Here is a 16,069-nt window from a genome sequence, read left to right as displayed (position 1 = left end):
ATCTTTTTCCTCCCTAAAAGAGGCTGATAATTTGGGTGCGACTTATACTCTGAATGTAGCTTTCCCCCCCCATCCCTAACTAGTTGCTAATGATCTTCCCAGCTCTTACCTTGCAGACTCTTTCATTGTTTGTCTTTGCAAATAATGTTTTCCAAGCCCTAAGTCTTTGCAGAGTTTTTTTCATTGCTCTCAATTGCTCCGGATAAGTTTCTTTTCAGCCCTAACCAGGTGCTAACAATGTTTACAGCTATTACTGTTCTGTCGGGCTCTCTGGTAGAAGCCTCCCAAAAATTCACGGGTACAAATTTCAGACACACACACGTTTGAAAATTCAAAAGAATGTCCTTTATCACAAAATTCAAAAGAAACAAAGCACCCTTTTTGTATTCAAAGAGCACTTTTCCCCAAAACAACCTTGTTGGCTGTACAAGTCCCTTAATCAATCCTTAAGTACTTAGCTAGTAGCTGTGAAGAAACGTCACAGCCCTCCTTCTTCCCACAAGTGAAACACATACACACTTTACTCTGCTTTAGTGTCAAAGGCGTGAAAAATCCACAAACGAAGTTCAGACACAGCAAGGCATGATCCTGAAGAACTGCGATCAGATAATCTTCCACAACGGCCAAACTAGCACGCTGCTATTTATAGCAGCAGCTCTAATTACTGGATCCCCACCCAAACACAGGTGGCCTCTCTTATCTCCTGTAATATTTCCTCAATTGGTGTCTTTGATGCATAAGTCTGCGCCTGCGTGGGTCTAACACTTCGTCATCCGAATCGACAGAAGATAATGGTGATTGGCTTCCTGGGCTGTGTGCCAAGCCCCCCTCTTCCAAGTCACCCCCACCTTCTTCGTCCAAGGAAACTGCACTCCCAGACTCTGCCGGCAACAAAACAGACCTAGGACATGTTGACGTTTCCCCTGCATCCACCTCCACATTCCCTGGGGCAGGAGCTGGGCCAGAGCCAACCACAACATTTTACCAGTTTGCAAGCTCTTTCATTGTTACTCTCTGCGAAGAATGTTTTCCAAGCCCTAAGTCTTTGCAGGTTATTTTCCGTTGCTCTACTTCCAGGTGCTAATGATGTTCCCAGCTCTTACTGACTTGCAAGCTCTTTCATTGTTACTCTCTCCGAATAAAGTTTTTTTTTAACTAAGGACGCTAACCAGATGAATACCTGGTAAGCAGATTCTTTTTTCTCTTTTCTTCCCCCAAAACTAAGGTGCGTCTTATACTCTGGTGCGTCTTATACTCCGAAAAATACAGTAATTTAACAAATGCAGTGATTCCCTGCCAAGACCTCACCTACAAAAAGATATTGACAAAATTGAACGGGTCCAAAGACGGGCTACAAGAATGGTGGGAGGTCTTAAGCATAAAACGTATCAGGAAAGACTTAATGAACTCAATCTGTATAGTCTGGAGGACAGAAGGAAAAGGGGGGACATGATCGAAACATTTAAATATGTTAAAGGGTTAAATAAGGCTCAGGAGGGAAGTGTTTTTAATAGGAAAGTGAACACAAGAACAAGGGGACACAATCTGAAGTTAGTTGGGGGAAAGATCAAAGGCAACATGAGAAAATATTATTTTACTGAAAGAGTAGTAGATCCTTGGAACAAACTTCCAGCAGACGTGGTTGGTAAATCCACAGTAACTGAATTTAAACATGCCTGGGATAAACATATGTCCATTGTAAGATAAAATACAGGAAATAGTAGATGGACCATGAGGTCTTTTTCTGCCGTCAGTCTTCTATGTTTCTATAAAATGGGCAAAATTCTCTTAAGAAATATCACACTTAGCAACAGAAATTTTAGCCTCAATTGTGACCGAAAGTCAAAGACTACCCATATACAATTTACCCAATTGCAATTTCCAGAAGTCTTTATTTCTCTTTGTTTAGATTTTATCAGTCTGAGCCATTCTGTTCTTGCACACTGCACATTGTTATTCCCTATTATAACTTGTATCACCTTTTTTTGCCCAGTATATAAAACAGATTCATGTATACTGACTTGTCAACTGTGAAATGGTGAGCATATGGAGTACCAAAGAGCTGGGTGCTTGAGTGTGTGACAGACAACATACGAGCACAATTCTCTTATGAATCTTTGAGAAGTTGGATAGTTTTATTGAGACTGTAACCATATCTCAAATAATTAACAAGGGATACATCTGTGCTGTTTCTAAAAGGTGGAAGTGTTAATGGCTCATCTTACCTCCTTTTAATGCAAATAATATTAATGGTACAATAGGGCAGATGCTTCCCTCTGCTTCTCATGTGTCTCAATGTATTCAGATCAAAATTCATTCATCCTATTGATGTCTCAAAATGGCTGAAGTTATATCTACAAGTACTTGTTCTTCATTTGCAAAGGGGATCGCAATGCTAGCATATGATCTTGCATAATAATTAAGATGTCTAATTAAGCTGAAACATCATGTCCTTTTAATTATGCAATTAAGACATCAAATTATATAATTAAGACATGTAATTATATGATGAAAAAGTGTTATGAAATTTTCTGCTGCTTAGTTGAAATTGCATTGAAACGTTTTTTTTAAAAAAAATCACATTTCAAAAGCATAATGAATTTTCTGTGCTTCTGCCTGAGTCAAGGGCATACAAAGCAAGAGAAAATACAGTATATATCCAGAATTCATCAAGGAAAAATTGTATGTTATGATCTTTCTGCGCATGTAATTAGGAGATTTTGTTTGGGGAATTGGGCTGTGATATCTGGACTTAGAGATATCAAATCAACTTAAAGTTAGTCTATTTCAGCATTGCAACTTGCACCATATTGTTATTTTTTTGTAAAATTTCTATTCCCCCCCCCAAAAAAATAGGATGCATGTAACGTCTTTTAAGACAGACCATTAGAAAAGCCCTCCTTTTATGTACAAATTACATGGCGGGGGGGGGGGGGTTGTTTCAGTTTGCCCAAATATTATATTTTTAAAATATTTATCTGCCCCTTTTTTGTCAAAATAAAATTAAATAAAATAGTAGTAGACTTGCTACATTTTCCTTCTTGCATTATATAATATCTTCCATTTTGCCAAATAAGGCCATTTGGTCACACTGTCATAACGTTGCATGTTTGCCTATGGTTTTGCATGTTACATGAACCACTGTTTATAAATGATGGTTCATCATAGGTTCACCATCACTGGCCTAGGTGTTTGTCTGAGCTAAGTTTGGTTGAGGTTTCTGAGGGTGATGCAGTGAAGGGGCTGTTCTTAAAGGGTTTTGGGCAATTCCTATTGTGCTTAATGGATTTTTCCTGTTTTGGATCTTGGGTGAGGGTATTTGCTTATGAATAGAGCTGTCTATCTCTATTTCTTAAGTGCTGACATCTGCTTTGGGCTATTAAGAAAAGGTAGGGACTACATTCTCCCTCTAAAAAACATGTTTCTCCATTTCTCATCCACGGAAATATAATATTCTGCCTTTTTAATATTTCCCTAAATATTTCATTCTTCTAAGAGAAGGGTGGGTGCTAACTTTCTATATGCTTGCTTCTGCTTTCTCACAAAGTGGAAGAAAAATAATTTTGTGAAAGTATTTGTAAGAAATGTCAATCCATTTTTTGGCCTTCTTTGTTGTGATCGTGAACACCCAGAAATTCTGCCTTTGACAAAAGGAAGGGTGGGGTATTTTTTTCTTCAGAGGTGGAGGACAGAAAAAAGTCAAATATTAAAAGATATGCCAGCTTTCTTTTAGGCCTAACTATCTCCTCCCACAATAAAGTATATCCTTTATAAAAAAGAAAGAAAGAAAGAAAGAAAGAAAGAAAGAAAGAAAGAAAGAAAGAAACCATAAGGAACTAGTCCAGTAAACGAAGCAGTGGAAGTGATGTGCCGGTGCCTGGGGGCTGTTGGGGCCTGGATGGGTGTCAACAAACTCAAACTCAACCCAGACAAAACGGAGTGGCTGTGGGTCTTGCCTCCCAAGGACTCTGTCCGTCCATTACCCTGGGGGGAGAATCATTGACCCCCTCAGAGAGGGTCCGCAACTTGGGCGTCCTCCTCGATCCACAGCTCACATTAGAGAAACATCTTTCAGCTGTGGCGAGGGGGGCGTTCGCCCAGGTTCGCCTGGTGCACCAGTTGCGACCCTATTTGGACCGTGAGTCACTGCTCACAGTCACTCATGCCCTCATCACCTCGAGGCTCGACTACTGTAACACTCTCTACATGGGGCTACCTTTGAAAAGTGTTTGGAAACTTCAGATCGTGCAGAATGCAGCTGCGAGAGCAATCATGGGCTTCCCTAAATATGCCCATGTCACACCAACACTCCGCAGTCTGCATTGGTTGCCGATCAGTTTCCGGTCACAATTCAAAGTGTTGGTTATGACCTATAAAGCCATTCATGGCACCGGACCAGACTATCTCAGGGACCACCTTCTGCTGCACGAATCCCAGCGACCAGTTAGGTCCCACAGAGTGGGTCTTCTCCGGGTCCCGTCAACTAAACAATGCCGCTTGGCACGACCCAGGGGAAGAGCCTTCTCTGTGGTGGCCCCGACCCTCTGGAACCAACTCCCCCCAGAGATTAGAATTGCCCCCACCCTCCTTGCCTTTCGTAAACTACTTAAAACCCACCTCTGCCGTCAGGCATGGGGGGACTGAGACACTCTTTCCCCCTAGGCCTTTACAATTTTATGCATGGTATGTCTGAATGTATGTTTGTTTTTTACTTTAATGGGTTTTTAATTGTTTTTATAATTGGATTACTGTGTATACTGTTCTATTATTGCTGTTAGCCGCCCCGAGTCTCCGGAGAGGGGCGGCATACAAATCCAATAAATCAAATCAATCAAATCAAACTATCGTTGAAATCCCATTTTTACTGTAATTCACCTCTTTGCTCACTGCAGGATTTTTGTTGTGGTGTCTTCTCACAGAATAGCTCATGTTCTCCCGCAAGATTGCCTGTCTCTGCTTTAATGGTACCAAGAAAAATGTTATGTTGTATAAAGCAGAATTTCCTATTAGTGATCCCCCGATTATCGCGAGGGTTCCGTTCCAAGACCCCTTGCGATAATCGTAAATTCGCGATGTAGCGGCACGGAAGTAAAAACACCATCTGCGCATGCGCGTCCTGTTTTCCATGGCCGCACATGCGCAGATGGTGGAGTTTGCGTGTGGGCGGCGGGGAAGACCCCTTCGGCCGCCCAACAGCTGATCTGCTCCGCAGTGCGGCAGCAGCGAGGAGCCGAAGATGGGGTTTCCCCGTTGCCCAGGCAATGGGGAAACCCCAAGATCGCTTGCCGCTTGCCCGTTCGCCCGCCCGCCCGGCTGCTCGCTTGCAGCAGCTGAGTCCTTAAGCCAGACGGCAAAGGCAAACTTCCGCGTTTGGCTTCGGGACTCAGCTGGGAAGCGGCGCTGGGGTCTTACTGGCCGCCCACGCAAAGGGGAAACCCCGGCTCCTCGCTGATGCCCGCCGCTCGCCCTCCCGCCAGCAAGAGTGGGAAGACCCAGGGAAGCCGCCCAGCAGCTGATCTGCCCGGGGAACGCAAACTCCACCATCTACGCATGTGTGGCCATAGAAAAAAGGGGCGCGCATGCGCAGATGGTGTTTTTACTTCCGGGTGGAAAAATCGCGATATAGCGATTAGCAATGTTCGAGAGCGCGAAACTCGGGGGATCACTGTATACCATGAAGGGAAAAAAGTAGTGGATTTTCCCCATTCCCCCTGTTTCCTGAGGTGTCTTTGCCAGCAATAGCTAGAAATGTTGGAAAGCATCAAGCAATTCTATAAATAAACATCAGATCTTGTTGAGTTGTATTGAAGGCATATAAAATGACGTTCATCTAACACATTCTCCAGCTGTGTTAGAGGATCATTTCCATAACTCTATAGCTTGCACGGTTCACCAAGGCAATCCTCAGAATTATTCAGCAGACACCAGATGGATGAAGGCTGATCTAGTAAGATTAATAGGGTTGGATTTCATAATGTTGTATGATAGAAAGTATCCACCTAGACCAGGATAGGCAAAGTTGGCTCTTCTATGACATGTGGACTTCAATTCCCAGAATTCATGAGCTGGCATGATTGGCTCAGGAATTCTGGGAGTTGAAGTCCACAAGTCATAGAAGAGCCAACTTTGCCAACCCCTGACCTAGAACATTATTTGTATTGGCGAGATCTAAGACTACTGAAGTCTGGGAATCTGATTTTATTTCATATATCTAGAGCAGGGCTATCAAACTCCCGGACCATGGCCGGATGAGTCACATGCTGGCCATGCCCACACCTAATTCAGTGAAAGGGAAAAAAGCCCCACTATGTTACATTATGCCATCGAATTTGACACCCCTGATCTAGAGCTTGAATCAACAACTCTGGTGGGACCCAGGGGAAGAGCCTTCTTTGTGGCGGCCCCGACCCTCTGGAACCAGCTCCCCCCAGGGATCAGCACTGCCCCCACCCTCCTTGCCTTTCGTAAACTTCTTAAAACCCACCTCTGTCGTCAGGCATGGGGGAACTGAGACATTCCCCCCCCCTTGCCTATGTAGTTGTATGTATGATATGTTTGCGTGTATGCTTTTTTATATACTGGGGTTTTTTAGGCTTTTTAATGTAAAATTGTTATTTTAAACTTTAATATTAGATTTGTTACTGTATATTGTTTTTATCATTGCTGTGAGCCGCCCCGAGTCTGCGGGGAGGGGAGGCATACAAATCTAATAAATAATAATAATAATAATAATAATAATAATAATAATAATAATAACAACAACAACAACAACAACAACTTTTTGGAAGCAAAGCGATAACAAATTAGAGAATAAAAATGGAACGAAAAGTTCCTATCCCATCTTCTAGGCTGTGGGAATTTCTTATGATTACTGTGCCATTTGGACTTCACAGCTATCCTCTCCCCTGAATTCTGAGCCTTATTCTCCAACTCTGAAAACCTTGTGAAAACTTTTTCCCTTTTTTTTTTTTTAAATCCAGGCACACCACCTCTTCGTTCTCTAGGCTGGATAAAGTGGGAGTCCGTTATCCTCCACCTTTGCCTTTTATTGGAAATCTGCTATATTTTCATAAGGTAAGAAATGTTTTGAATTATAGATGCGGTATCCATGGATCAGCACCGACAGAACCGGCTCCATGACGTCACCAGCGATTTGCTTCCGGTTCTATATAACCGGTGTGAACTGGGAGGAATTCACCTCTTCTCTCCCCCCCTCCCCAAAAGCTACTTATAATCTATTATGGAATTCCAATGATTGCAATACATATCCATGGTCACCTGGCCACTTTCTGATCATGGAAACCAGGTCACTTTTATGGCTGGTTGCAGCCCTCTGCAGTCATGTGACCATGTTTTTTCCTGGTTTATAATCTTTTTGGCTGGTTTCCAGTCTTTTTGGCCAGAAGTGAATTCTCAAGAGCTACACAGTAAAATAAACCATCTAGTTCAAATATGCAAAATGAATATATTTAAACATTTGCATTGCAAATACTTGTAAACAGTCTCAAAATGGGTGAACAGTGCAGTCAGGCAGTAGGGAAAGCAAGTAGAATGCTTGGCTGCATAGCTAGAGGTATAACAAGCAGGAAGAGGGAGATTGTGATCCCGCTGCATAGAGCGCTGGTGAGACCACATTTGGAATACTGTGTCCAGTTCTGGAGACCTCACCTACAAAAAGATGTTGATAGCAAATTGGACATCTTTGTCCCCTCGGCACGTTCCATGAAACAGTGATTTTCAACCTTTTTTGAGCTGCGGCACATTTTTTACATATACAAAATTATGGGGCACATTGAGCGGGCGGGGAGTGGGGGGGCTACAAAAAGTTTAGACAGAAAATTATCTCTCTTCCTCCCTTTTGCTCTATTTCTCTCCCTCTTTCTATCTCTTCCTTCCTTCCCCTCTCTGTCCATCCCTCTTTCTTTCTTCCTTCCTTCCTCTCTTTTTTGCTCTTTCTATCTCTGCCTCCTTTCCTGCCTCTCTTTCTCTCTCTTGCTTTCTTTCTCTCTCTCTCTTGCTTTCTTTCTCTCTTTCTTTCTTTCTTTCTCTCTCTCTCTTTCTCTCTCTTTCTCAGCTTCGCGGCACACCTGACCATGTCTCGCGACACACTAGTGTGCCACGGCACACTGGTTGAAAAACACTGCCATGAAAGACACATTGCATTCCCTGTAAATTAAAGAACTCTAACTGGGATTCCAACTGGGATTTTTGGGAATGTCTGGTAGTGCAGAACTTTTGGAAAGAAGTGCAAGAGGACACTAATAGGATATTAAATATACAATGGACAATTACAAAGGAAATGACAGTGTTAGTTAAAAGGAACAAGATGGGAGAATTTATAGAAATAAAAGAAGCAGCGATAGAAAGCGCTCAGGTGATAATAGTCCTAGGCTGGACTTTTAAAACAGAGTTAAGATATGGCTCTTTGGCCTCACATGAGGAGCCCAATAAAGCATGGAGCCCTGGGGCTGCTTAGTCCCCTGAAATCCCTCCCTTTGCTTTTTAAGTAATTTTAATTTCTTGTCTCATCTTACATATTTAAAAACATTTTTATCCACCCCCCAGATAGTACAGAAATGTAATAATAAATGATTGAATGAATAAATGAATGAGTTTAGACATTACTAAGGAAACCCTATTTATCCTACCTTATAGTTTACATTGAGTACATACAAGTATCACAATACAGTGGTACCACTATTTACGAACTTAATTTGTTCTGTGACCAGGTTCTTAAGTAGAAAACTTTGTAAGAAGAAGCAATTTTTCCCATAGGAAATAATGTGTGCGATTGGGGAAACCACAGGGAGGGTGGAGGCCATGTTTCCTCTCAGGAGATTCCTAGAGAGGCCCCACAGAGGCTTCTCCCTGCCTTTTCCAGCCCCGTTTCCTCCTAGGAGATTCCCAGAGAGGCCCCACAGAGGCTTCTCCCTGCCTTATCCTGTTACAGTTTTGGAGGCTTGGGTTTGTAAGAGGAAAATGGTTCTTGAGAAGAGGCAAAAAAACCCTTGAACACCCGGTTCTTACCTAGAAAAGTTCGTAAGTAGAGGCGCTCTTAGGTAGAGGTACCACTGTAATCCAGACTGAAAAACCTGCTGGAACATCAGAATTTCAATGAGGTTATTCTAATTTCTGAATTGTAGAGGTGCATATCTATAATCTGTTCTTCCAATGGCTTTAACAGGGAGAGATATTTCAACGAGGTATCTGCTTCCCTATCTTCCCTTTTATTTCTCTTAGCATCAATTCTCTTGTGCTTATTTGGTGATGGTGCTTTATATCCATTCTTATTCATGCTCCATTAATTCACACCAAGACACTAATTCTGTGTCTCAAACATACAGCTGAAATAAATGGATCCTGTTCAGGCTAATGTATTTCATTTGTTGGAGTTGTGCAAAACGGCTCAACCCATGTAAAGATATACGTACATAGGTTCTATTTAAACTTTTATACACAGAGAGATAAGGAACGGGAATATGTACAGCCTCTCTCCTCAACCCTGCCACCAGCCTTAACATCTAAATAGTATTGCTTAAAGCTTCCTCGGCAGTTAATTTTACACAAGTGCTAATCAAAAGTAGGCAAAAACAGATGAAGTGGTTTGTTTACATTTAGAATTTGGGGAAGATGCTTGCAAATCAGGTGAGCAATGCCGTTCTATGTCAGTGGAATAGCTCCTCAGCTTTACAATTCAGAGGGGCCCCAAATTCAACACCACCCCTTAAATGAGAGACGCTGTCCTCTCCCACCCCTAGCTATTTATTTTATTTTATTTATTTTATTTATTTATTTTGTCCACTACACAATGTACAATATTTTTTTGCCTCTACTTAAGAACCATTTTCTACTTAAGAACCCGAGCCCAGAAAAATTTCCCAGGAAATTTGAGAGCAGCACAATGGCCCGGGCACTTTCTTGCCATTCCCCCTTTAATCCCGGCCATCTCGGGCTTTTCTGGGCTGCCAGAGGAGCCTTTTGGTGGCGTTTAAGGAGGCTTTGACAGTTCAGAGTGAACAAAGAAATGAAATGCTCCGTTCACTCTGGGCAGCCCAGAGCGAACAGAGCATTTTCCTTTCTCTGGGTGCTGCCTGAGAGTCCCTCTTTAAAAAAAAAAAAAAAAAAGTTTTGGATTTTTAAAAATTCCTCTCACCTCACCTTCTTCCTCCAGCAGCAACTGTCCTCCTCCTCTTCCTCCTCCTCCTCCCACCCAAATTCCGAGCTTTTATTTATTTCCTAATGGATTTGCACACATTATTTGCTTTTACATTGATTCCTATGGGAAAAATTGCTTCTACTTAAGAACGTTTCTACTTAAGAACCTGGTAACGGAACGAATTAAGTTCTTAAGTAGAGGTACCACTGTATATATATATATGTGTGTATATATATATATAGACACACACACACACACACACACACAGAGTAAAATACATGATGAAGGTTATAGAGGAGATACTCATAGTAAAATATATCTATGAAAGAATAGAAAAGAAGGTATAGTAATAGAACATATCAATGAAAGAATAGAAGAAGAGATATAGGAATAGAAGAAAGGTATAGGAGATATAGGAGAGCAATAGAACAGGGGACGGAAGGCACTCTAGTGCACTTGTACTCGCCCCTTACTGACCTCTTAGGAATCTGGATAGGTCAACCGTGGATAATCTAAGGATAAAGTGTTGGGGGTTTGGGGAATGACACTACAGAGTCCGGTAATGAGTTCCACGCTTCGACAACTCGGTTACTGAAGTCATATTTTTTACAATCAAGTTTGGAGCGGGTAATATTAAGTTTAAATCTGTTGTGTGATCTTGTGTTGTTGTGGTTGAAGCTGAAGTAGTCTCAACAAACATTGGATAATCTCATACAGCCTCAGAAACCATAGCTAAACCACCGAGTCCCAGAAATGACCTTGTGAATGCTATCAAATGGATGTACTTGAAAAGAGAATGGATGAGTTAAATTGTAATATTTAAAAAAAAATATTGGCTGCAATAATTTTGGCTTATCAGCCTGTACTCAGCATGAGTATTGTAATGGCAGTTCTGTGTTAGCAAAAACTTCAGAAGAGAAGGATTTAGGGGTAGTGATTTCCTTTAGTGTCAAAATGGGCGAACAGTGCGGTCAGGCGGTAGGGAAAGCAAGTAGGATGCTTGGCTGCATAGCTAGAAGTATAACATTCAGGAAGAGGGAGATTATGATCCTGCTGTATAGAGTGCTGGTGAGACCACCTTTGGAATACTGTGTTCAGTTCTGGAGACCTCACCTACAAAAAGACATTGATAAAATTGAATGGGTCCCAAGACGGGCTACAAAAATGGTGGAAGGTCTTAAGCATAAAAGCTATCAGGAAAGACTTAATCTGTATAGTCTGGAGGACAGAAGGGAAAGCGGGGACATTATCGAAACATTTAAATATGTTAAAGGGTTAAATAAGGTTCAGGAGGGAAGTGTTTTTAATAGAAAAATGAACACAAGAACAAGGGGGCACAATCTGAGATTAGTTGGAGGAAAGATGAGAAGCAACGGGAGAAAATATTATTTTACTGAAAGAATAGTAGATGTTTGGAACAAATTTCCAGCAGACATGGTTGGTAAATCCACAGTAACTGAGTTTTAAACAATTAAATTAAATTAGACCTTTAATACAGTCAATTTTTTTTTAAAGCATCCAAGAACCGTTTCAGATTCTTAGAATGTAGACATTTTAATATCTCTTTGATCCTAGTAGCAGATTCTTGGGTGATAAATGTAGTCCTTGACTTACAGCAGTTTGTTGACCATCCAAAGTTGGTTGTCACCCAAGTCAACAAAGACATGCTAGGTGTTGAGGTTCTTGGACATCTGAAGACAAATGACTTACAAAATTTTATTTATTTATTTATTTATTCATTCATTTATTTATTCATTCATTCATTCATTTTTTTATTTTTTTATTTATTCATTCATTCATTCATTTTTTAAAATTTATTTATTTATTTATTCATTCATTCATTCATTCATTTATTTATTTATTTATTTATCCAATACACAAATACATAGGAAGAAAAATAGACATGTGGTAATATATATGAGGGTGAAAGTTAACTTAGAGGAGAGGATATATGAAAGGAAGAGAATATATAAGATAGGTGAAAGAAAGTTAAGACAATTGGACAGGGGACGAAAGGCACACCAGTGCACTTATGTACGCCCCTTACTGGCCTCTTAGGAACCTGGAGAGGTCAATCGTGGAGAGTCTAAGGGAAAAATGTTGGGGGTTAGGGGTTGACACAATTGAGTCCGGTAATGAGTTCCACGCTTCGATAACTCGATTGTTGAAATCATATTTTTTACAGTCAAGTTTGGAGCGGTTCGTATTAAGTTTGAATCTGTTGCATGCTCTTGTGTTATTGCGGTTGAAGCTGAAGTAGTTAGTCATTGACCGGTAGTCATTGTCTTTTGGCTGACCAATCAAAATTGACCCATTGTAAATATACAAAAGATGTACATATCTCGCTATGATGAAGGCACACATTTGCGACACATTTAAACCTGCCTGGGATAAACATATATCCATCCTAAGATAAAATACAGGAAATAGTATAAGGGCAGACTAGATGGACCATGAGGTCTTTTTGTGCCATCAATCTTCTGTTTCTATGTCTCCAGAAGCTTTTATTTCTTCCTCAATAAGCCCGTCCTCCCTCTCCCCCCCCCCCCCACTTTTCATTTTATTAGCCAAGCTGTTGACAGGGTGCGTGCAGCTTCCCTGCCTTGAATTTTAATGGAGACATCACTTTCTTGAGCTTTTCTCTGAGTGGACAGGATATTCTTTGTTTGCTCTGTTTATTCCTGTCTGGCCTATTTGTAACTCCTGGACTGCTCTTGCCTGAGTGGCCCATTTTGGTTGAATGGAAGATGGGAGATGGTGGGGGCAGGGAGGGGGGAGCTTTGTTGAGGTTTTTGGTTCTGGCTGGGTTGAGCTATTTTATAGCGGCTGGGAGGATGAGGGGGGGCAGGGAAAAGAGAGAGAAGACATTGCCCATTCTCAATCCCACATTAAACTCCCTTTGATAAGCAAGACAAACAAACACAGAGTAGGACCGAGGAGCGGAAATAAAGCACTGGCCTACTTTACAAACTATATTACCAGCGCTTATATCTTGGAGAGGAGACGTTTGTAGCAACAGCATTGTGCACAGTGAAGAAATAAATAGAACGGAACTGTCCGGAGTATTTTCTAGCCATTAGCCTGATATTTACATTGAAGAAAAACAAAACCCAATGTTTTATCTTCTTCTCCTCCCGAATTTGGATACGGATGGGTAAGCTCTAAAGTAGATTTCTCGGCTGTGACATCTAAATAGATTCCAGAGCAGAGAATTGTAGGAGCTGGGGTCACAACATGGCCTCTTGGACCAGAGCTAGATTAAAAGTTTATTTTGCAAATCATTTTACTAGGAATTGCATTCATTTCTGATTGCCACATTTTATTCATACTGTGTTCAAATAATATTGTATATGTATTGTGTGTGTATGTGTGCCTGTACATACATACATACATACATACATACATACATACATACATACATACATATATGGAACCCACTCCCCCCAGATAGATATCAGAGTTGCCCCCACCCTCCTTGCCTTTCGTAAGCTCTTAAAAAACCCCCTGTCATCAGGCATGGGGGAATTGAAATATTCCCTTCCCCCTAGGCTTATAAAATTTATGTATGGTATGACTGTATGTATGACTGATCTCTTAAATTTTAGATTTTTTAATATTATATTTGTTTACGTTGTCTTTTTATTGTTGTTAGCTGCCCCAAGTCTGCGGAGAGGAGCGGCATACAAATCTAATAAAATAAATAAATAAATAAATATAAATATTTATAAATAATATAAATATAAATATATAACCCCACTCCCACCACCACCCCGCACAGATCACCTCAGTAGCCAAAACTCTCATCACCAGAACCAAACGCCTAGCTGACCATGAGCACTTAAAAACTGAATTGAACAAACTCAAAGATGTATTAATTTCTAATGGATTCGAAAGGAAAACAATCACAAACCTAATAAAAAAAGAGACACCCCCCAAAAATCAAGACCAAGAACAGGATAATGGCACCACCCTCCTCCCTTACATCAAGGGCACCACAGGCAAAATTAGTAAAATTCTGCACAAACATAATATCAAAACTTCATTTGTCACTAACCAAAAAATATCTAACATCCTAAGGAACCCAAAAGATAAAATCCAACTAGAACACCAAGGAATCTATGAAATCCCTTGCAAAACATGTGCAGCCACATACATTGGACAAACCAATCGAAGAGTGAGTGCACGCATTGCAGAACATAAGAATGCAGTTAAAAAAGAAGAAAAGACTTCCTCCCTTGTCCAGCACATTAAAAAAACAGGGCACGAAATTGACTTTGAAAACACTAAATTACTTTCCAAAACAGAAAATTTATATAGAAGAATTACTTTGGAAGCTATAGAGATTGAGAAACACCCCCTCTGCATGAACAAAAGGGATGATACGTCCTGCCTACCAGAGATTTGGAAACCAGCCTTAAACAAAAAAACATTTCATAATAATCACCATGTCAATCCTTCAAGTAATTGTGATTCCACCAACCAATCAAATCGCTAAAACACAGTCACCCAATCTATTTGCTACATTCAAACCAAATCTCCACCCCTAACACTATATATAAGGAAGAAATGGCAGTTGCAAACATTCCATATTTACAACAGCACGAAGCTTAAAACTTCAGCCTGATGATGGTGAATGTGATTTCACCGAAACGTCGCATAGACACTCAAAATATTACACGGGGCAAAACCCGAACTCAGAACAATCTACATACATATACCCGTGAAAATCTACGAAAACTATATATATATATATATGTCACATGGGTTTTTTTGTGGTTTTTTTGCTGAATTTGAAAATTAAGCGAAACTAGGATAGATCTATTTCGGCCTTATTTTGGCCTCATCAGCTAGCCATACCCACTGGGTATATACACATACACATACACAGAGAGAGAGAGAGAAAGAGAGAGAGAGAGAGAGAGAAATATGTCCTAAAAAGGCAGCTCCATGGATAGTTATAAATAAAAAGGCAGTAGCCATCATGATCTCCAGAAGGTTTAACATTTATTTTAAAACTGCTAAAAAGTTTCTAAGCTTTCGTCAATCCCTATTGACTTAGTCAGAGTGTAAAATCCACATTTCTTCAGTGTGGATTTTACACTCTGACTAAGTCAATAGGAATTGATGAAAGCAATATACACTGCTCAAAAAAATAAAGGGAACACTTAAAGAACACACTATAACTCCAAGCAAATCAAACTTCTCTGAAATCAAACTGTCCACTTAGGAAGCAACACTGATTGACAATCAATTTCACAGGCTGTTGTGCACATTCAACTTTGTACAGAACAAAGTATTCAATGAGAATATTTCATTCATTCAGATCTAGGGTGTATTATTTGAGTGTTCCCTTTATTTTTTTGAGCAGTATATATATATATATGCTAGTTTTAGCATGTAAAATAAATTTCTATATCTTTTAGTGAGTGCCCCCCAAGCAAGACTCTACTTCGTAAGGCAAGTTCAACTGGTAATCTGCAAAATAATTTTAATTAGCTAAAAATAATATGAGTTCTGTGAAAGTTAAAAATACCAAATTCCTGGGTGAAAAATAATTTTCATCTTAAGAAAAAAATCAGGTAATCCTTAAAAGTTGAACTCTGGACATTTTCTCTAAATCATTTATTTCCCATGAAGTTAAAATGCATTTAATTGCCCAGTTGTTTTGATTTATTGTTAGAATAAAATAGAATAGAATAGAATAGAATAGAATTCTTTATTGGCCAAGTGTGATTGGATGCACAAGGAATTTGTCTTTGGTGCATATGCTCTCAGTGTACATAAAGTAAAAAGATACATTTGTCAAGAATCATAAGGTACAACACTTAATATCTGATTATATCAAACGTTCCACCAGATTTCCTTTGGTTCTGGTCACGTGGATTTTACAAGCTGTGGATCACAGTTCTGCAC

General features: G+C 40.2%; 1 protein-coding gene across 4 annotated transcripts in view; it reads left to right on the top strand.

The window, feature by feature from the left end:
* Window positions 1-16,069, top strand: part of TBXAS1 (thromboxane A synthase 1) — a 324,636-nt gene that overhangs the window by 73,077 nt on the left and 235,490 nt on the right. For all 4 annotated transcript variants that reach the window (XM_070756310.1, XM_070756309.1, XM_070756307.1 and 1 more), the window contains one exon: window positions 6,981-7,074. In XM_070756310.1, coding sequence (XP_070612411.1) covers window positions 6,981-7,074 — 94 coding nt within the window. The remainder of the gene's footprint in view (window positions 1-6,980; window positions 7,075-16,069) is intronic.

This window comes from Erythrolamprus reginae, chromosome 6, assembly GCF_031021105.1.
Source record: "Erythrolamprus reginae isolate rEryReg1 chromosome 6, rEryReg1.hap1, whole genome shotgun sequence".
Taxonomy (NCBI): domain Eukaryota; kingdom Metazoa; phylum Chordata; class Lepidosauria; order Squamata; family Dipsadidae; genus Erythrolamprus; species Erythrolamprus reginae.
Note: the sequence above shows the minus strand (reverse complement) of the source record. Positions and strands in the feature narration are given on the sequence as shown.